Source organism: Leptinotarsa decemlineata, unplaced genomic scaffold (assembly GCF_025532065.1).
Source record: "Leptinotarsa decemlineata unplaced genomic scaffold, Ldec_3_MD MMD2_tig00000882_RagTag_RagTag, whole genome shotgun sequence".
Lineage (NCBI taxonomy): Eukaryota > Metazoa > Arthropoda > Insecta > Coleoptera > Chrysomelidae > Leptinotarsa > Leptinotarsa decemlineata.
The window spans coordinates 3,990,468-4,007,684 of record NW_027412556.1 but is presented as its reverse complement, the minus strand read 5'-3'; the positions used below and the strand labels follow the sequence as shown (position 1 = coordinate 4,007,684).

At 32.2% G+C, this 17,217-nt stretch overlaps 2 protein-coding genes and 1 long non-coding RNA gene across 4 annotated transcripts; 2 read left to right on the top strand and 1 right to left on the bottom strand.

Moving 5' to 3' along the window:
- Positions 1-366: 366 nt before the first annotated feature.
- On the top strand, positions 367-1,254 carry LOC111503883 (uncharacterized). The gene is made up of 2 exons (XR_002721928.2): positions 367-868; positions 920-1,254. It is a non-coding gene; the product is annotated as an uncharacterized lncRNA (long non-coding RNA).
- Positions 1,255-3,183: 1,929 nt separating this feature from the next.
- Positions 3,184-5,026, top strand: LOC111503884 (uncharacterized). Its single transcript, XM_023158313.2, has 4 exons — positions 3,184-3,328; positions 3,382-3,689; positions 3,792-3,900; positions 4,777-5,026. The coding sequence occupies exons 1-4, from the start codon at positions 3,314-3,316 to the stop codon at positions 4,996-4,998; spliced, it is 654 nt and encodes a 217-aa protein (XP_023014081.1). The 5' UTR covers positions 3,184-3,313; the 3' UTR covers positions 4,999-5,026.
- A 1,678-nt stretch (positions 5,027-6,704) lies between these two features.
- Positions 6,705-15,018, bottom strand: LOC111503906 (neuroguidin-A). 2 transcript variants are annotated; one of them, XM_023158336.2, is made up of 3 exons: positions 14,840-15,018; positions 13,481-14,006; positions 6,705-13,232 (listed from the first exon to the last, which is right to left on the bottom strand). In XM_023158336.2, the coding sequence occupies exons 1-3, from the start codon at positions 14,846-14,848 to the stop codon at positions 12,862-12,864; spliced, it is 906 nt and encodes a 301-aa protein (XP_023014104.2). In that variant the 5' UTR covers positions 14,849-15,018; the 3' UTR covers positions 6,705-12,861. The 2 variants fall into 2 exon arrangements, with proteins under 2 accessions (XP_023014104.2, XP_074030933.1); XM_074174832.1 differs by having other exon boundaries at positions 14,928-15,007.
- Between the last annotated feature and the right edge of the window lie 2,199 nt (positions 15,019-17,217).

Here is a 17,217-nt window from a genome sequence, read left to right as displayed (position 1 = left end):
AGGGATCAATGTTAGAGGATCAGACAGATTTTTTAGTTGTCACTTGTCATATTGAAGACAATTGGTTGAGCTTTAGGTATTTTGTGGAAAATTATTATTGGTGAAATTTTTCACGCTTGTTAACACATAATATCTTTAAAAAAGGGTTCATGGCACATCTTCATTGACATAACGATGCTTTCTTTAATGTTACTCATTCTTGAATACTTAGTTGTAAAAAAAGGTTTGCATTTCAAAAATGAAATTATTAATAACAGTAATGTTGCGGAAAGAAAACATCATCGATCATATATTAGACGTTTTGTGAAGACAAATAATATCACAAATAGCAAAATAGCGTTCGTCAAATATATTTCGTTCCCTTCCCTTCATCTCTTTTATCGGCTCCAGATTTTTAATCCGAACACATCTAATTATCGTTAATATTACTATGAAAATTGTAACATTTACGAACCATATAACTGAAACCAAAAGTGGGGTAAAAGTAAAGAAGATGATATCTCCCTTCACTAAGGCCCCAAGTGTGAGATTGCCAGAAGAACACGTTTTGTAAACTATCCAGTAAAAATCTCACAATGAAGTGTAATTTGAATATGTTACGGATTTTCTCCAAGTAAATAGACACATTTCATCACATACCTCTATTTTGTGGCAACGATTAGATTTGACACTTCATTTGACATCAAATTCTGTCGAATAAAAGATATGTGATATAAAGACTGGGGTAACGTATTGCAAAAATACATAATTTCAAGAATTATTGAGGAGAAACCTCTGATACAAGCGTTGTCTTATATAACAGAAACAATAATACTTGAATCATAATGAAGAGATCGAATTGAATTGAACAAAAAATCTTTAATGTTGAGTAGGTAATATTTGGTTGGACTATTTCATATTACGATATTTTTTATTTCAGTTGGGATCCCAGGATTTATTGGTGGCAGGTCATTACACTGTCTTGGAGTAATTCGAATTCTTCTAATATGGTTATCACACCCTCTGAAAATATGTATGACAATTTCAAGCGTTATACTTTATTATTTATCTATATGTCTCCAAGTATTTTTAGTTCCTGTGTATTTGTTTTTTTTATTATTGGCCATACCCCTTAGAATAACATTTGTAGGTCTCAAATTATTAGTTTTGTGTCTAATGTGTACAGTTTTACTTCCAATTCTTGCCTACGAATTTATAATAGACAATCTAACATGTAGAAGAAACGATTAACAAGAATTATATAGTTACAAAATCTCACGCTGACTGATTTAAATTTCTATTCATGATTTATATTTTTTCTTAGAGGAGTCAACCGACAAAATATTACATTGTTTGGACGTCAGCGATCTTACTGTAATGATATCTAATAAGCGGGGTACATATCCCAAACCGTTACCATTGAACAAATTTGTGAATATTGTTACACTTTTAATACCATGATCACATCAATGATAGTTGAGTAATATGTTTTTCTTTAAATGCAAACGATATTTACAGTGCAAGGAGTCAAAGACAGTTTTGCGTTTTTCCCCGTGGTTTGACCAATAATTGACTACACTGAACAAATCAAACTTAACTTTATTTCACTTTAAATACAACAAACACTTCAACTAATACTTCAACTATTATTCGAATGTCTATCGTCATGCTAGATCGCTTCGCATACCGCACTGTAACTTCCACTTGAATATCTCGATGGGCGAGTGGATGTCGCTTATATTTGGCAATCAAAGGCCATGAAACATTTCTCGGAATTCCATCGAAGACGTAGCATTATTCTTGCTACATCTAGAGCGGTAGCGAATATCGTACATTCGCGCGCTCTTAGCTACGTCACAATTGGTTTATGGCTACCAGTGGCGGCCAGCGTTATTTTCTTCACGGCATCATTTACAACACTAGGTACCCTTTCTCACTCCATTAAATTCGGATTTCATAGGAATCAAGTTGACATCTTGTTTAGTATAATCTCTTCAATGTTTCATTAGAAAATTGTTCAGCTCTTTTGGAACGATTTGAGGGTGTAATGATATAATAATATTAGGAGTGTTGTATAATTATGTTGTCAGTAGGAATAGTTATTTGAATACGAATCAACTCGTGATCGATGTAAAGTACTTATATATGATGTTGCACGATAAAAAAGCATGTAATTTATATATTCCATCGTCTAACAAGGTAGACTTATGCATTATATTTTCTCAAGCAACAGCATTTGGCACGACTAAAAATACTTAAGACATGTCCATGAATTTTCTCACTGAAAATCAAAGAGCACTTAATAAGTATGAGTATAGAGTTGTTTAACTAAGACCTACCATTGTAGACTTCAACCTTCCCGCAATTGAGTTTTACAACATTGTAGTTGATAGTACATCACAGAATGTATTGGTATATGGTAAAATGTTCAGTGAAACAGAATCTTGATTGATTCAATCTAGGAATCACACGTTAAAAGGTAAGACCTCGTTAGTCCTTAGCTCGCACAAGTTCTCAACTTTTGAGAGTTGTCGTTCGTATGGGGGCGACAGCTGATTAACGGAAAAACAGATTTTTTTTAAACAGTAATAACTACAACTAATGAAGAAGAGTCATCATTATTTATTGAAACGAATATATTCAGAAGATCATAGCTTGAATTTGGAATGAAACAAATCTATCCTGTAACCTAACCTTTAATAAATACAATCACAAACAAATCATCTAAATCTAAATGAATGAGATATATTTCAAATAACAAAAATATCTCCTATCGAACAAAATTTACTTGAAAGAGAAATTCAGATTATTTGAACCCGAGAACGTCATAATACAACACGAATATGATCAATATACCTCACCAGCAGAGGTATTTGATTGGACTTCAACTCAAGAAAAATATCTGGTTGAGGTTGGGATCGAACTCACAGGTTGTTAACACACTAGTAGTGGTATCAAGATGATGGATCTTGTTTTACAACATTAAAGTAGTTTATTTAAATGCATTGTTGTCTGATTAATACTGAGAATATAACATACTACTGCGCCAATTTAACACTGAACACGATTATTTCATAGCATTCAATCTGTTATGTCAATAATAGGGCACTGTAATGTAATAATATGCGCTATGTCGAGTAATAATGAGAAAGTACTCTTGAGACCATATCGTTGTCTCTAGACGCTTCTGAGACAATCACGTTAATTTACTCCAGAAAATCAGAGTAAATGGAGAGCAAATTCAGAACGCACCTACATATGTGACAGCAAGAAAGTTTTTGGCGGATGTTTGAAATTGAAAGTCAACTAAATAAAATAATTGCGAAGTTTCAAAATGCCTCCTTTCATTGTAAATTCTTAAATACCATCATGACATTCAGTTGAACTTTTTATCTGTTTCAGTTGGAGGCACAAGTTTTCAGGCCATTGGACTATCGTAGAAAAACTACACTGCATTGCAAAAGAGTTTACTCCCCTATTGTGAAAGTATCAGATTGGGAAAACGATCAGATTTCACAGCCTATTGATAATAATCCCTATTGTCCAGAAGGCATCAATTTGCACTGCTCTCACTATAAACATTTTGGTACAAATTACGATGTTCAATGGAGTACCACCACCGGAGATATGTTGAGAGAAGTGCTAACGAAACGACCAGATTTGGAAATGAATCCGAACCCCCCTTTAGTAAATATTTATACGTCAATGAAGTGAGTATATTTTCTATTCAGGTTTTATTGATGAGGATTTCTTTCATGAAGGCCATTAATAACTAGACCCCAAAAGTGTTTCTCATCAGATTGACTTTGCAGGGAAACTTGTAACGACGTACAGCCTATATGCCGTTCAACGGAGACAGAAAAATTTTCAACAACAATGCAACACAGCTATCAGCCGCCATATCCTTATAAATTGAAAAGGGTAATTGAATAATTTTTCATAACGAAATACTCCATACAAATTATCAAGTATAAGGTACTTTGAAAAGTTTTGTCCGTTTTAATGGCATGTGTTTTTGTCGCTCCATATCTCAATAAATATTTATTCTAACAACCAAAAAACAACCACAAACAAGTGACTAATAAAGCTTCAGACTAATATTAGACATTTCAGAGTCCAATTAGTATGTCAGTGGCTGAAGAGTCCAATTAGATTCTGAAGAGTCTCATTAAAGAGTATAATTAGATTTATGGGTTTGTCAAGGCTCAGAGTCTAATTAGTCTGTTAATGGCTAATTAGACTCCGAAGAGACTAACTCTGACTAATTAGGCTCTAATTAGTCAGTAATTTGTATTTTTGAATTATGGATTTGTCAAGGCGTTTTTCACCGACAATTTTCAAGTTTCAAGAACGGAAAAGGATTACTTTCCGAAACGTTGAGCATATCTAAAAAATCCAAGTACGTAGATATATAAGTTAAATTTTACCACTGATTTATGTTCAGAAAAAAAATTTATTTCTATAGTTCGTGGGCATACAAAATTTATAAATGTGACAAGTTACGGTCTAATTGTTTTCTTAAGTGGTTTGTATAATTGGTCACTTTTCAGTTTGCCTTTTATTACATTTATTGATTCGCTTAGAATTTTCTAATATGTATAACAAGGGTTTTGACTCACATATTTCTTTGTTTTGTGTGTCTATTTTTTTACTGGAAATGGATATTTTGCACTCAGAACATACGAAGTCGATTTGATTCTTCAATGTTTTGTTCAGAATTATTTTCAGCCGAGTAAAATTATGAAATTTTTCAAATATTTCTTGCAAATCAGATTCTAAATTTCAATTCATTTCCAGTTAGCCATGCCAAAAATACCTCACCTTTTAAACAGACGTTTGAAGAGCAATGGCTCATGCAAGTTCATGGACGACGATTATAACCTCCAAACCAGAAGGTTACAAACCAACAAATCCTCCAGATTCCTATCCTATAATCCTTGTACTGGAAATTATACCAATGAAGTGTTGGATTACACTCAGGAGGGTAGTAAATGTGTCGATATAAAAAAATATTTGTAATATGGTAATACAGATAATCTATTGGGTATATGAATTTTTAATTATTCAAATACTTTCACATGGTACTCAAGCAAATATAAATGAATATTACATGTGTTTGCAGGTTGTTAACTATCCTTCAAATGAAGTCTTATTGTTTCTATTACTTCGTTAAGTTTAGACTGTCCAATATATGCATCAGACTGTATCGTACATAAATTCGGAAAACTCACATCAACAATTCATGAAACATGTTGCATTCAAGATTTTTATGTCGTTTCATCAGAGGAACGTTTTATTGGCAGTGGGGTCCCACAAGGTTCCGTTTTGGGACCGGTGATGTTTCTCATTTATGCCAATGACTTAGTCCATGTTGACATAAGTGGTAAATTCACATGTTTTGCTGTCGACACCACTATCCTCTGGCATAGCAATATCGCCTCAAATTCAATTGATCAACTAATCGTCGAAATAAGAAGGGTGAAAAAGTGGTGCGATTCCAATCTTTCAACATCGACAAAACAAATGTGGTCACGTTTAGATGTACACTTGGAAAACGTAAAAATTGAAAATTTGGAGAAAAACAAATTTTTAGGTCTCTTCATTGATGAAAATCTTAAATTTGATAACATGTCGACTACGTATGTAAAAGACTAGCAGCAGGATGTCATGCAGTGAGAGTTGTTGCAAGAGAGTTAGATTCTATTATTACAAGATCAGTTTATTTTGCACAAATTGAGTCCTGGGGAAATTGTGCACAATTTCATTTAACTATGGTAGTCTCTCTACAAAAAAGATCCATCAGATATTTGTACAAGCCTAGCTACAGGGATTCATGCCGCCCATTATTTGTGAAGCAAACAATTCTGACCTTAGTATGTCTTTTTATTTCGGAAACGGTGTGTCTTATCCACGAAAAATATAAAAATCAATTTAATACCACCTCAACTTATAGTACACGTCAGTCTTACTTCATTTCCCTTCCAACACCTACTCTAGCCCTTACACAAAATTTTATTATTATCAATAACAAGAAGTTATTTGATCACCTTCCCATTAAATTAGGGCGAATATTTAATTCAAAGAAATTCAAAAAGAAAGTAAAAGAATTCCTTGTTGGGAGGCCCTATTATAGTGTGGACGAATTCTACCAAGTCTCTATAGAGTAATCGGCATGTAGCTTTGTGTAAAAAAGTTATTGGAATCAACACGAAATGGCTATCAATGTTCATTACATAGCATTATATATCTACATTTACTCAATATTCATGTACTTATATTTGTATCTGTTCAGCTGGGCTTAATATTGTTCTGTCCATAAACGCTGCTCTTGTCTCTGAGTATCATATTATAGCTTGTATTTGTTAATTTAATTTGCTAATATGTTCAGATCTTGGGTTGGGTAATAAGGCATATTTTGATTTGATTTGATTACGCTCGTTTTGGACGCCCCAGCACATCAACCAATGAACATGTTGAGAAAGTGAAGAAAATTGTTACACAGAATCACTATTAAAGAAGTTACTGAGGATGTCAGCGTATCAGTTGGTTCATGACATGAATTTTTTCGTTAATTTTGGGCGTGAATCGTATGGCAGTGAAGTGAACTGTTGACGAATCATGGATATGATTATGACATCGAAACCAAAAAAAATTAAAATTCTCATCTTTTTTTGAACACAACCTCATATACGTGGGGTAAAGTTAGGTTAAATGAGTTTTCAAAGTAAAAAATAATATATATTTATAGTAATTGAAGAAACTTAAAAAAAATTAAAGCAGTTAAGAATCAATATACATTTTGAGCCTAAATTTTCAGTAGCATAATAAATTTACAAACGGACACCGATGAACACAGCTACTGAATACCCTTTTTTTATATATCTAATCCAAAACATCACTACAAATGAAATAAAAGGTATGAATAAACCTTCCTGATTTCTTCCTCAAATCATATTCTAAAATAAAAACTACAAAAACAGTAAAGATTAAAAAACTGAGATGTCAAAGTTGAAAAACAGGAAAAGTTCAACAATAGTTCAAACAAAAATGACAACTACTGATACACAGTTAAAACCAAATACATAAGTAACTCATTTTCATAAATTGTGCCTCAGAAAGTTTGACTACTTTCAAAAATTAAATGTCTTTTGATTTCGTTACTAGTGAAATTATTTTGAACAACTTCATTTGTCTCACTTGGTGCAATACAACTAATTCATTTTAATACCAATAAATGAGAAAAAAAATATTCAAATCTTCAATAACAGTTCGTATGAAAGCCAAAAATTACACATACAATTAGTTGCGAAGTTTTCTCAACACTTTATCAACATATATGTATATGTTTATTCCTAGTGGACAACCTTTGACACGTCTCTATAAAACGTTGATAACACAGTTCCGCAGTACATCATACCAAGTAGAGAGGACTGGCAAAACGGCCCTCTGCTAAAAGCGGAAGAAACTTGGTGTACAGATGGCTCAAAGGCCCAAGAAGGAGTGGGAGCCGGTATATACGAAGGCAGAGCAAAGACGAGAATCGCACTTAGCTTCGGACATAATGCAACTGCGTTCCAGGCAGAAGTAGCGGCAATCGAACACTGTATAGGGGAAATAAACAGGCAAAAGGTCAAGGCTATGGAGTCTCATCGAAGAGATCAAGCTAGACAATGAGCTCTTAACAACCAAGGAGCATCAGAATAGATCTGAAAAGTTCTCAGTGAATCAGGCCATGGGCCAGCTCCCCAACAATCTAATCTAATCTATAAAACGTTAATCCAATTATCACTCCAAAATGAATTTTCTTGCTCATGTCTAAATATGTAATTTTGATGTACAATTATCTGAAAACGGGTTTTCCTGCTTAGGTTTTCATCAAACTCTAGAACTGAACACTTGTTCGTGTTGAAATATTTTCATACATGCATACACAGCATTTTATAGAGTATAGAGCAATGTCAAAGTTGACAAAAAGAACAGAAAATTGTATACGCTTTCTTGATTCACTGAGCTGTCGTTATATCTTCTCACCAAATTTGTAAACCAAAAATGGAAAAAAGCAGTTCAAGAAAAATTCATAAAAAATACAACTTGGATGATAAATTATGAAAAACAACTGAATCGTGACAATTGAGATGCTTGCAAGACATTTTGATCTTATTTGGTAACAATAAAAAACATTACTGTAACAATATGTTTGGTGCAAAAATATCAACGAATTTGTATACTCCTAAGAAAACTCTCTATATTCCTCGTACCATTACACTGAATTGAAAAAAAAACATTATTTCACTTTGGCAACTTGTTAAAATAATTTTCATCAAATTTTCAATCGGGTCTGAAACCTAAAAGTCATTAATTGTCAAATATTTTCATTTTTATTACCATCCTATACTCACTATTGAAGTGGAGTTCACATTTTCCAAGAATAGGAACTCCCAAGATTCTTTTTGAAATATGAGGACTGCAATGAACAGAAAGAAGAGAGATACATATCATTTTGTTTCCTAATAGGCCTTGTTCTTAAATCATCTAAAAGAACAATTCCTTCAGGCCAGTCCCTTAGATGATTTGATTTATAGCCAGTCTTCAAATATGCCCACTGACTATATGTGAAGTTTTCTTTCCTCATACGAGGAACTGTGCAAATTTCGGATATGCGCTTGGTTACCTCGTTCACAGGCAGATGGGGCGATGACAAACCTGTTATTTGTTGTTAGCTTCAGCCTAGTTCGAGGAATGATACTCTGAAGGAATTCGATTTTCAATTATTGGAAATCATCGACTTTATGTTGATGACAGACACTACCTTGCACTGATGAGTGGCCAAACAGCCCGAAACCGTTCTGCAGCAGTTCTATCATCAACAGCATATGCAGGAATAACTTCAGCGAAGAATCCTGCACTGACACCTGTCGCATATAATCCCACGTGGTTTTAGCCAGGGAAGTAGTTGTTTTCGCATAGGTGTCAGTCCATTAACCTACAGTGTAGGGAGTTGAAACTGGCCTAAATGAATTGTTCTTTTAGATGATTTGATTTATAGCCAGTCTTCAAGTATGCCCACTGACTATATGTGAGAAATTCTTGTTCTTAATATTTTCTAGAAAAAAAACACACCCAACATTTCGCCAACAATGTTGTTCAGTGTGCTGTGATGTAATGGTGTTTCCCGAATGGAATTTCACCCCATTTAAATTTGATGAACAAGTCAACGTGATAAAAACGGAGAAACTTATATTTATATGATTTGCTTACTGTTGCCATAAATGTCGAGCACAATTGAATCTCTTCGAATTTTCTGTTACTGATTGATAATTCTATTGCATTTTTTAAATTCACTTTCCATTCGAAACTACTAAGGAAATTTCATCCACATATTTGAGAATTGGGATGTATTTTTGTCAAGCGGCACTTAATTTCACGATTCGATCATACAATTGTTCATCAAAACATTTCTGACGTCTATAAATTCGTTCACAAAAAATACAAATGAACAACCCTCACACACATTTTTTCATCATTTGAGGAATACTGTTTGAAACTTTGAGACTGGTCACAATTTGGCTCACCTACTCATGTCTGAAAGTAACCTATTTGCATGATTTACAGTCGTTCAACTAGACAGGTGCAAACTTTTTACGTTTCTTTTCACCGATTCAATTATTCATACAATAGCTTCGTTCCCAGAACTCTTTGATTGGCTAACTCTTTAAATACCCTTCAATTCTTTAATATATCAGTTTCCCTCTTTAAAAACCATATTCTTCACCTAGCCATCTAATACTCTGTGCTTGTGTTATTGTATTGTGTCTAGCGTTACTTGCTTGTAAAAATTTAATTTGTTCATATTCATAGTTCATAGATAAGGGACATTATATTATAGCCGTATTCTTAGATCTTAAAAGAGCTTTTGAGACAATTGATCGCCACTTATTACTAAATAAACTGCAATGTACTGGTATCAGGAAAACTTTTTTGTTATGGCTGACTGATTATTTAACACAACGCTAACAGTTAACCAAAATAAAGGATTCAGTGTCATCATCTCGCGATATCGTTTTCGGGGTACCTCAGGGGAGTGTTTTGGAACCTATATTATTTTTAATCTACCTGAATGATATAGATACCATCCAGACGACACTTTGTTATCAATTTCAGGAGATAATATAGAAACACTAGCTGATCAAATGAATAATGAACTAAGAAATATTTTCAAGTACATGAATCGCAATAAACTAAAACTCAACACCTCCAAAACAAAATATATGATCTTATCAACTGGTTACAAGCTATCACTCATCAACAAACACAACATAAGATTACAAATTGCAGGTGATGTAATAGAGTTCGTAAGTGAATACAAATATTTAAGTTTCACGGTGGATAATCGTTTATCCCTTCATGCTCATTTTGATTATATATACAGAAAAATTATTAAAAAAATATATTTTTTCTCAAGAATTTCATCTCAGCTTTCGATGTACTCAAAAATTACATTATATAATTGTATAATCCAACCCATTTTGATTATTATGCTGGTCTTTTATACTCATTTGACCAAAATAAGGCATCGGCAAACTCCCACTTTCGTTGAAAGTTTCAATAAATGTTTTCCAATTAAAAACAAAAAACTCATGGACTATATAAAATCTCATTGCTAATTTTCATTTGTCTGTTTTGTAATATATTTGTTATGTATATCCTCATGTTAAAACCATTCTGGAATCAGTGAAAAATGCGTTTCTTTTTTTTCTTCTATCATATCATCATTTTTGTAATTTATATGTTATTTATTTATATATTTTTAAAATAATGTATGTATATCAGGATGTCTTAAAGAAGTCACTAAATATTATTATACTGTTACACATTTCAATTTTTCTTAAATAATTCATTTGTTATCTTACTTTGAAATTGTATTATTCTTAGAATTTACTTTTGATCCACTGTATTGCATCAAATACTACATAGCACTGTACTACCATCCGAATTGGGCTTGCCCGTGTATATACATAAATAAATTACTTATCTTTGTAATAAGACATCACCCGAAGACGATTTTAGATATTAACAATCGAAATGTCGTTAAGTAACTTGGTTTGAAATCCTTTTTTAATTTTTTTAATTTTTTAATTTTTCATTATTTCCAGTTTTATTCTTCATTCTTTTCTCTTTTTTATTCTGTAGTGTCTTACTTTGTATCTTGATCTGTCTGTTTAAAATCTGTTTTTCCGTTAACCAGCTGTCGCACCCCTCAGAAGTCTACACTTGTGCGAGCCAAAGATTAACGAGGTCTTACCTTTTAACGTGCGATTCCTAAAGCGGGTTGGACGATAGCAAGTAAAATCGATCGTGCAGACTAGGGCTTGAACCACCGACCGTTTATTCTATTCTTTTTATTGTATTTTCATTTCATCTTTAATTGCTTAATATAATTGATATTTTAGCTATTTATTTATTTATTCTTTCATAGATTTTGAATCATATTAGACAATGGAAGTCTGAACTAATGACATTCGCCATGAAACATTGTCACCCTTTTTCAAACAAGAGTTTATTAATTGCATTCTTTCTTTCTTTGGAAAATTTCCACATTTTTGTTTAAAGATATAGAAACCAAAACCTAAAATATACCCCTTTCAATTTAAACAAGAAACTGGATATTGCGTACAGGTATAGACGCACGTTGCTTCTTTTCACTAGCTTTTATTGAACTGTTCCTTTTGTCATTGGATATATGCCATTAATTACATTGAAACCAGAGCTATTAGGGTTATATAAATGAAAACAAAGTTTGAATCGGAACTTATCAGCACTGTTTGTAATTTGTCTTTGTAGATAATAGTATGGTTTGGCTCAAAATAGGGAGAATTTGTTGGCATTTATAGAAAATGAATATGGGAAATAATGTTTTATTTTGACAATAATAGCATCACGTTACTTGTTAACTGTTCCTATTTTTACCAATAATAATCTTCAACAGATTCATGGTACACTAATCAGTGACGTCATTTGACAGCCTTTACAATCTGGGGAAATACATGGCCTTTTCTTTGAGTATATGTTTTTATGTTTGTACAGTTCAATGACTGATCCTTTGTTTCACAAAGAAAATTTTTTACTTGAAAATGTTTTAGGTTCTATTGAAAACCGTGAGATTTCCAATTAAAAGTTGACAAAACAGCGACATGTGTTTCGCTATACAATAGCATCTTCGTGGTGTCACAATACTGAAAATCATTATGATTCCTGAGGACGCTAACTGTAATTTTTGTTCATGTGTTGGGCAAGTGTTCTCAATAGATTTATCCTTACATATTTTGTGTCTTTACATTTGGATGATTCATTTGTATTTATTTGGGAACGATTTATAGTAATAATTCCCTATATAACGAGTTATTAAATTACAAAACTTCAGTTGATAAATGAAACAATCAATGAATATTAGTAGCAACAGTTCAATAACATTATGTAAAAATATTTTCAGTCTATAATTATTGACATTTAAGAGTAATTAAAAAAAAAACAATAAAAACAAGAAACATCGAAAGTTCATGCCGAAAATGCAAGCATACAATCAACTCAAGACGAAAACAATGTTACTAACTCTATGGAAAATCTGTAGAATTTTGAATTTTTTTCACCAATTTTTAATACTCTCGTCGTAAGGTCACCATAGGCAACAGGGGTTTCAAGCTCTTCATTTTCAGGCAAAAATATATATGTGCAAAGCGACATGTCACACCTTTTGACTTTGCCACGAGAAAATTTTACAAACATCCCGAGAAATACTTACGTTATTTAAAGCCGTAGAGGTTTATTACTAAATGACTTTTTGCACATAAATAGTTTTGTTACTCATAAAAAAATCAACAATTATCAATGAAACTTCCTACGTTTGAAACTCTTTCCCTTCGACTTGGAGGAATACTTCCTTTTCCGCTTACCACTGGAAGATTGGCTACTTCCAAAGTTGATAATTTCGTCACCCACTGACCCAATAGTGGTCAAGTGACGGTGTTTTTGTTTTTCAATTTTGGTTACCGGCAAACGTGTCATATATTCCTCTTCGTATTCCTGTTTCTCTTGTTGATGTTTGGACAAAACTTTTTGGGCTCGACCTCCTTCGGATTTCTCAGTGGGTGTATCGAGGTATTCTTCTCGAAGGTCCTGCATAATGGAAGCCGACAAAGCGTGCCTTTTGGACTTCTCTTGTAATCTTTTGACTCGATCTTGATTTGACTCGTCACCTAGAATAGTCAGATGTAAATGTACGTCCAATCTTTCAAATTATGAAATTGGTTCAATGTCACTGAAAACGATGCTGAATATGATAATTTCCAGAATAAAATTAGTAATAGTCGGCACATTGAAACTATAATTAAAATCAATAAACAGGAAATTTTGAAACTTGAATATTTTGTAGAAAAATATTCAAATGTTGAGTACTATATACGCTTTTTGTCTCGTATCTTTCGTCATCTAATCTATCACCTACCAGTATAATGTACTGCTGACAATTTTGGGGGCACATAAACTCCACGTTTGCTGCCTTCGTCTTTCACATTTTCGTCTCCACTATCGGCACTGTCTTCCTCTCCTTCCAAGTTTCCCATTAAATTTTCAGGGTTGGCTTTATATTTGGTAGGATCATCTGCATTTGTTCCACTCACTGCTGTTTTTACTAACTTATCAATTTGATACTTGAGTTTATTATCGATAGGCTTAATTTTCTCCAAAACAGTTCTTATTTCTATTAATCTGTCTATGCAGGGATCCCCCTCTATTTTTTCACCAGAACACTTTCTAAGCACTACGTAAGTCAAATTGATGAGATAGCTCAACAGCATGTTGTACTTCATTTCCAGAAAACTGAGTCCTTGATCGGTGGTCAATTCACCTTTTCTCACTCTTTGAATCATACTATCCACTAAATTTGCCACATGCTGTGCACTCAAATTCATTTCGCTCAATAACATTAAAGCTTGAGGTAGGTCTTTATGTTTCATATTGATATCTGGAGCCTGAAAAAATAGAAAATTTGAGGGTTATCGTTCAAGACTTCAACAAGTATTCAGTGCCTTGAGATGTGAAGTATGTGGTCATACAACATAACAACAAAGTCAATTAACAAAATCAACCCTCCCATAAGCCCACACCAGTGCTCCTCTCATCCCCCTGCGATTGAGAAGAGTAGATTCGAAAACAAGTACCTGAAGGCTTCTCTAGAAGAAGCATTAGTCTACAACTAATAGGGTGGTCTAATTGATTGACTCAAGTACAAGTACAAACATTCACTTTGAAAAAGTACTTGAACTCTATCAATTACCAATACTTCAAAAAATGATTTGCAAGTACTTTTACAGTGGATTTTTATTGCAAAGAATATTGATGTATCAATAGCTATCACATAGTGTTTTTAGTAGTTTTTAAAAGTAAAATTCTCTGTGAAATATATACTCATTACCCATATTAACTAACAACCTTTTCTGTCTGACAAAGAGCATGTTGTGAACATTTGCAATAAATACTATAAAACGGCAATAGTCCCCAGACAATTATGAAAACATATATAAAATATACACATCCTAAATATAGCTGTATATCAAAGTTTGTTGGTTCATTTTTATTATAGATTATAATTAAATAGATTTTCCACATAAAACAAAGCTGAATGAATTAGTTTAAAAAAGTTTTGAAATAAAATTTAAAACCGTTCAAATTGCATAAAAATTTGCTCGCCATCTTTTACTCTCAAACAATGATAGAAAAAAATGAGGGTAGTTTTTAATATGTAAATAATGACTTTCCATCGTTTTTAAGTACACTATTTCAATTCAAAACCATAAATACACACCTGTACCATATTTATATATCACTTTTATCACTTAAAAATACATAACAACTTAAAATATCAATAAAACAACACACCGCACGTGCCTAACTTTTGTACAGAAACAGCTTTTTTTGATCGGGATCGGGTTCATTCTTATTCGATCATCTCCTACCTACCCACCCAACCCCTCTCATAGTAATGTGAAATGTCAAATGAGTAATCTCCAGTTCTGCCAATATCTCAATCTGAAATGTATACGTATTCGTTAGTCCTTTTGAGGGCATTTTAACTCTAATATAGATAAAATCTTCTCATTTTTCTTTGTAATTTTTTTATTTTACTTGTTTCATCAAATCAATTTATCCATTTTTCAAAACGTCGGATTCTGAACAGGTGCATCATTGTCTGTATTGAGGAAAGTGTTAGTGAAGTAACTTGATAATTTAGAATCGTACATATTCTCACTGCCATTTTTATTATAGGATTCGATTCAACATAAACCTAATTTTAAAAAAAACGGATATATAAGAAAATGTAGTAGCAAACAATGTTGGCATTCTTGATCTCAATGCAACAAAAAATCACCAGCTAATGTATAGGTACAAATGTTTGTCATAATTCTTTTGTATTCCCATACTCTTATTTTGATATAACGGTATTAAGTTATTAAGATGACAATTGAATAGTAAATGTTAACACCCTCAGTCAGTTGAGATTTTTTAACGGCCGGCGGCCATTCCAAAATATTCATATTTTTATAATATCGCTCTTGAGTTTTTCGGCAGTGAATCAACACTCGCTGCATATGATTCTCCCAATATTTCTAAATAAATTTGATTTTGTTCCTTAATTTCATCCATGGTCTCTGTTGTGAATTAATTTCACATCTAGTATTGAAGTTGAGATTGTTTATTGTTTAACTTAACTAGTCTTTCGGTGTTTTCTCTACCTGTAACTTTGTATTCTGAACGACCTTTTAAGAACACTCGGTCTCTTGGCCAAATAAGGTTTATTTTTCAGTGCGTGCAATGAGAGTTAATGTATCTAATAACACTGTGAAATTTTCATCAAATGGTTCACAAAACAACATGTGTTTCACTATACACTAGCTTCCTTAGGCGTATTCAATATGGTAAAACGTGTTGCGTTTTTGCAAACTGTTTAGTGTAAATCTAACAATGAAGTGTTTCTTGAATATGTTTCGAATTTTCATCAAGTATCGGCCAATTCCGTCATGTAAAATTTGTGAACCTTCATTTATTTATTTGGTAGGAAACTTCCAGACAGATATGCTGGTATAAGAAAGTTGATAAAAACGTTTAGGTAAAAATCAATAACTCAATAACAATAAAACATTCAAATAATTATAAATTGATGATCATCATTGAACTAAAAATGTTTTCTTATGTTTTTGGATTTTTCTTTCCTTTGTTAGTATCTATTACGAGTACATCAAAATGAAAATTTCTGAATCTTTTTGTATCATGATTATGTTATTCAGAATTTTTTAATATTTTCAGGAGATTTTTAGCCAATTTATATACAAATTTAGCTTTTTCAAAGATTCAGTCATATTATTAATCATTTTGTATAGTTTAAAAAATGGAGTATCCCATGGTTTATTAAATATCACCTTTATAGCTTTATTCATTAAACGATAAATTATTTTTTGTTTGCCTTTTAGTGCAGAAGAGAATACGAGCAGTTTAAATTAGAATTTTTATCTTAGTATCTAAAAAATGTATTCTTCTGATTGCTCCCACCACTGATACAATCGATTCTTTAATTGTATTTATAAGGCTTTCAAAATTTAAATCTTCATCAATTACTAGGCCTGAATATTTATGTTTTTCAACTTGGTTGATTGATTTGTTCTTAATTTTGAGATTCATTTTCATATTGTTTTCTTGAAAATCACAAAAACTACTTTTCCAAGTTGACGGTTAAGTTGGGATCTTTTCTCAATCTTTGTCATGTCATTATTTATATTTATTTTCAATAAATTCCATTTTTTTCATGATAAAACAGTGCAAGATCATCTGCAAAAGAGAAGTGATCAACCCTTCAAACGTATATTTTCAATATTATCAACATAGAGCAAATAGAAAATTGGGGCCAAAATGGACCCTTGTGGAACACTAAAAGTTGAAACTGCTTCAAAACTTTTACAATTATTCATCACTACACATCGATTTCCATAATAAGTCGTAAGAATGACCTCTCACTTCAGATTTATATAAAATATCTAGTAAAATTTTATGTTTAACTGAATCAAATGTCTTTTTATAGTTAAAAATAATACAACACCATAATTACTGCTGGCAGTGACAGATTATTTGATCTTGGTTGGAATGCATGAATATAAATATTTATAAAACACTAAAACTGCAAATAAAATA

Excerpts from the sequence above, each read along its gene's own strand:
- LOC111503884 (XM_023158313.2), top strand. Across the intron at positions 3,690-3,791 it reads AATATTTATACGTCAATGAA|GGAAACTTGTAACGACGTAC; the intron begins GTGAGTATATTT and ends TTGACTTTGCAG. Across the intron at positions 3,901-4,776 it reads ATCCTTATAAATTGAAAAGG|TTAGCCATGCCAAAAATACC; the intron begins GTAATTGAATAA and ends ATTCATTTCCAG.
- LOC111503906 (XM_074174832.1), bottom strand. The coding sequence starts at position 14,969 with ATGAACCCGATCCCGATCAAAAAAAGCTGTTTCTGTACAAAA. Across the intron at positions 14,007-14,927 it reads AAAGCTGTTTCTGTACAAAA|GCTCCAGATATCAATATGAA; the intron begins GTTAGGCACGTG and ends CTATTTTTTCAG. Across the intron at positions 13,233-13,480 it reads GTCAGCAGTACATTATACTG|GTGACGAGTCAAATCAAGAT; the intron begins GTAGGTGATAGA and ends TGACTATTCTAG.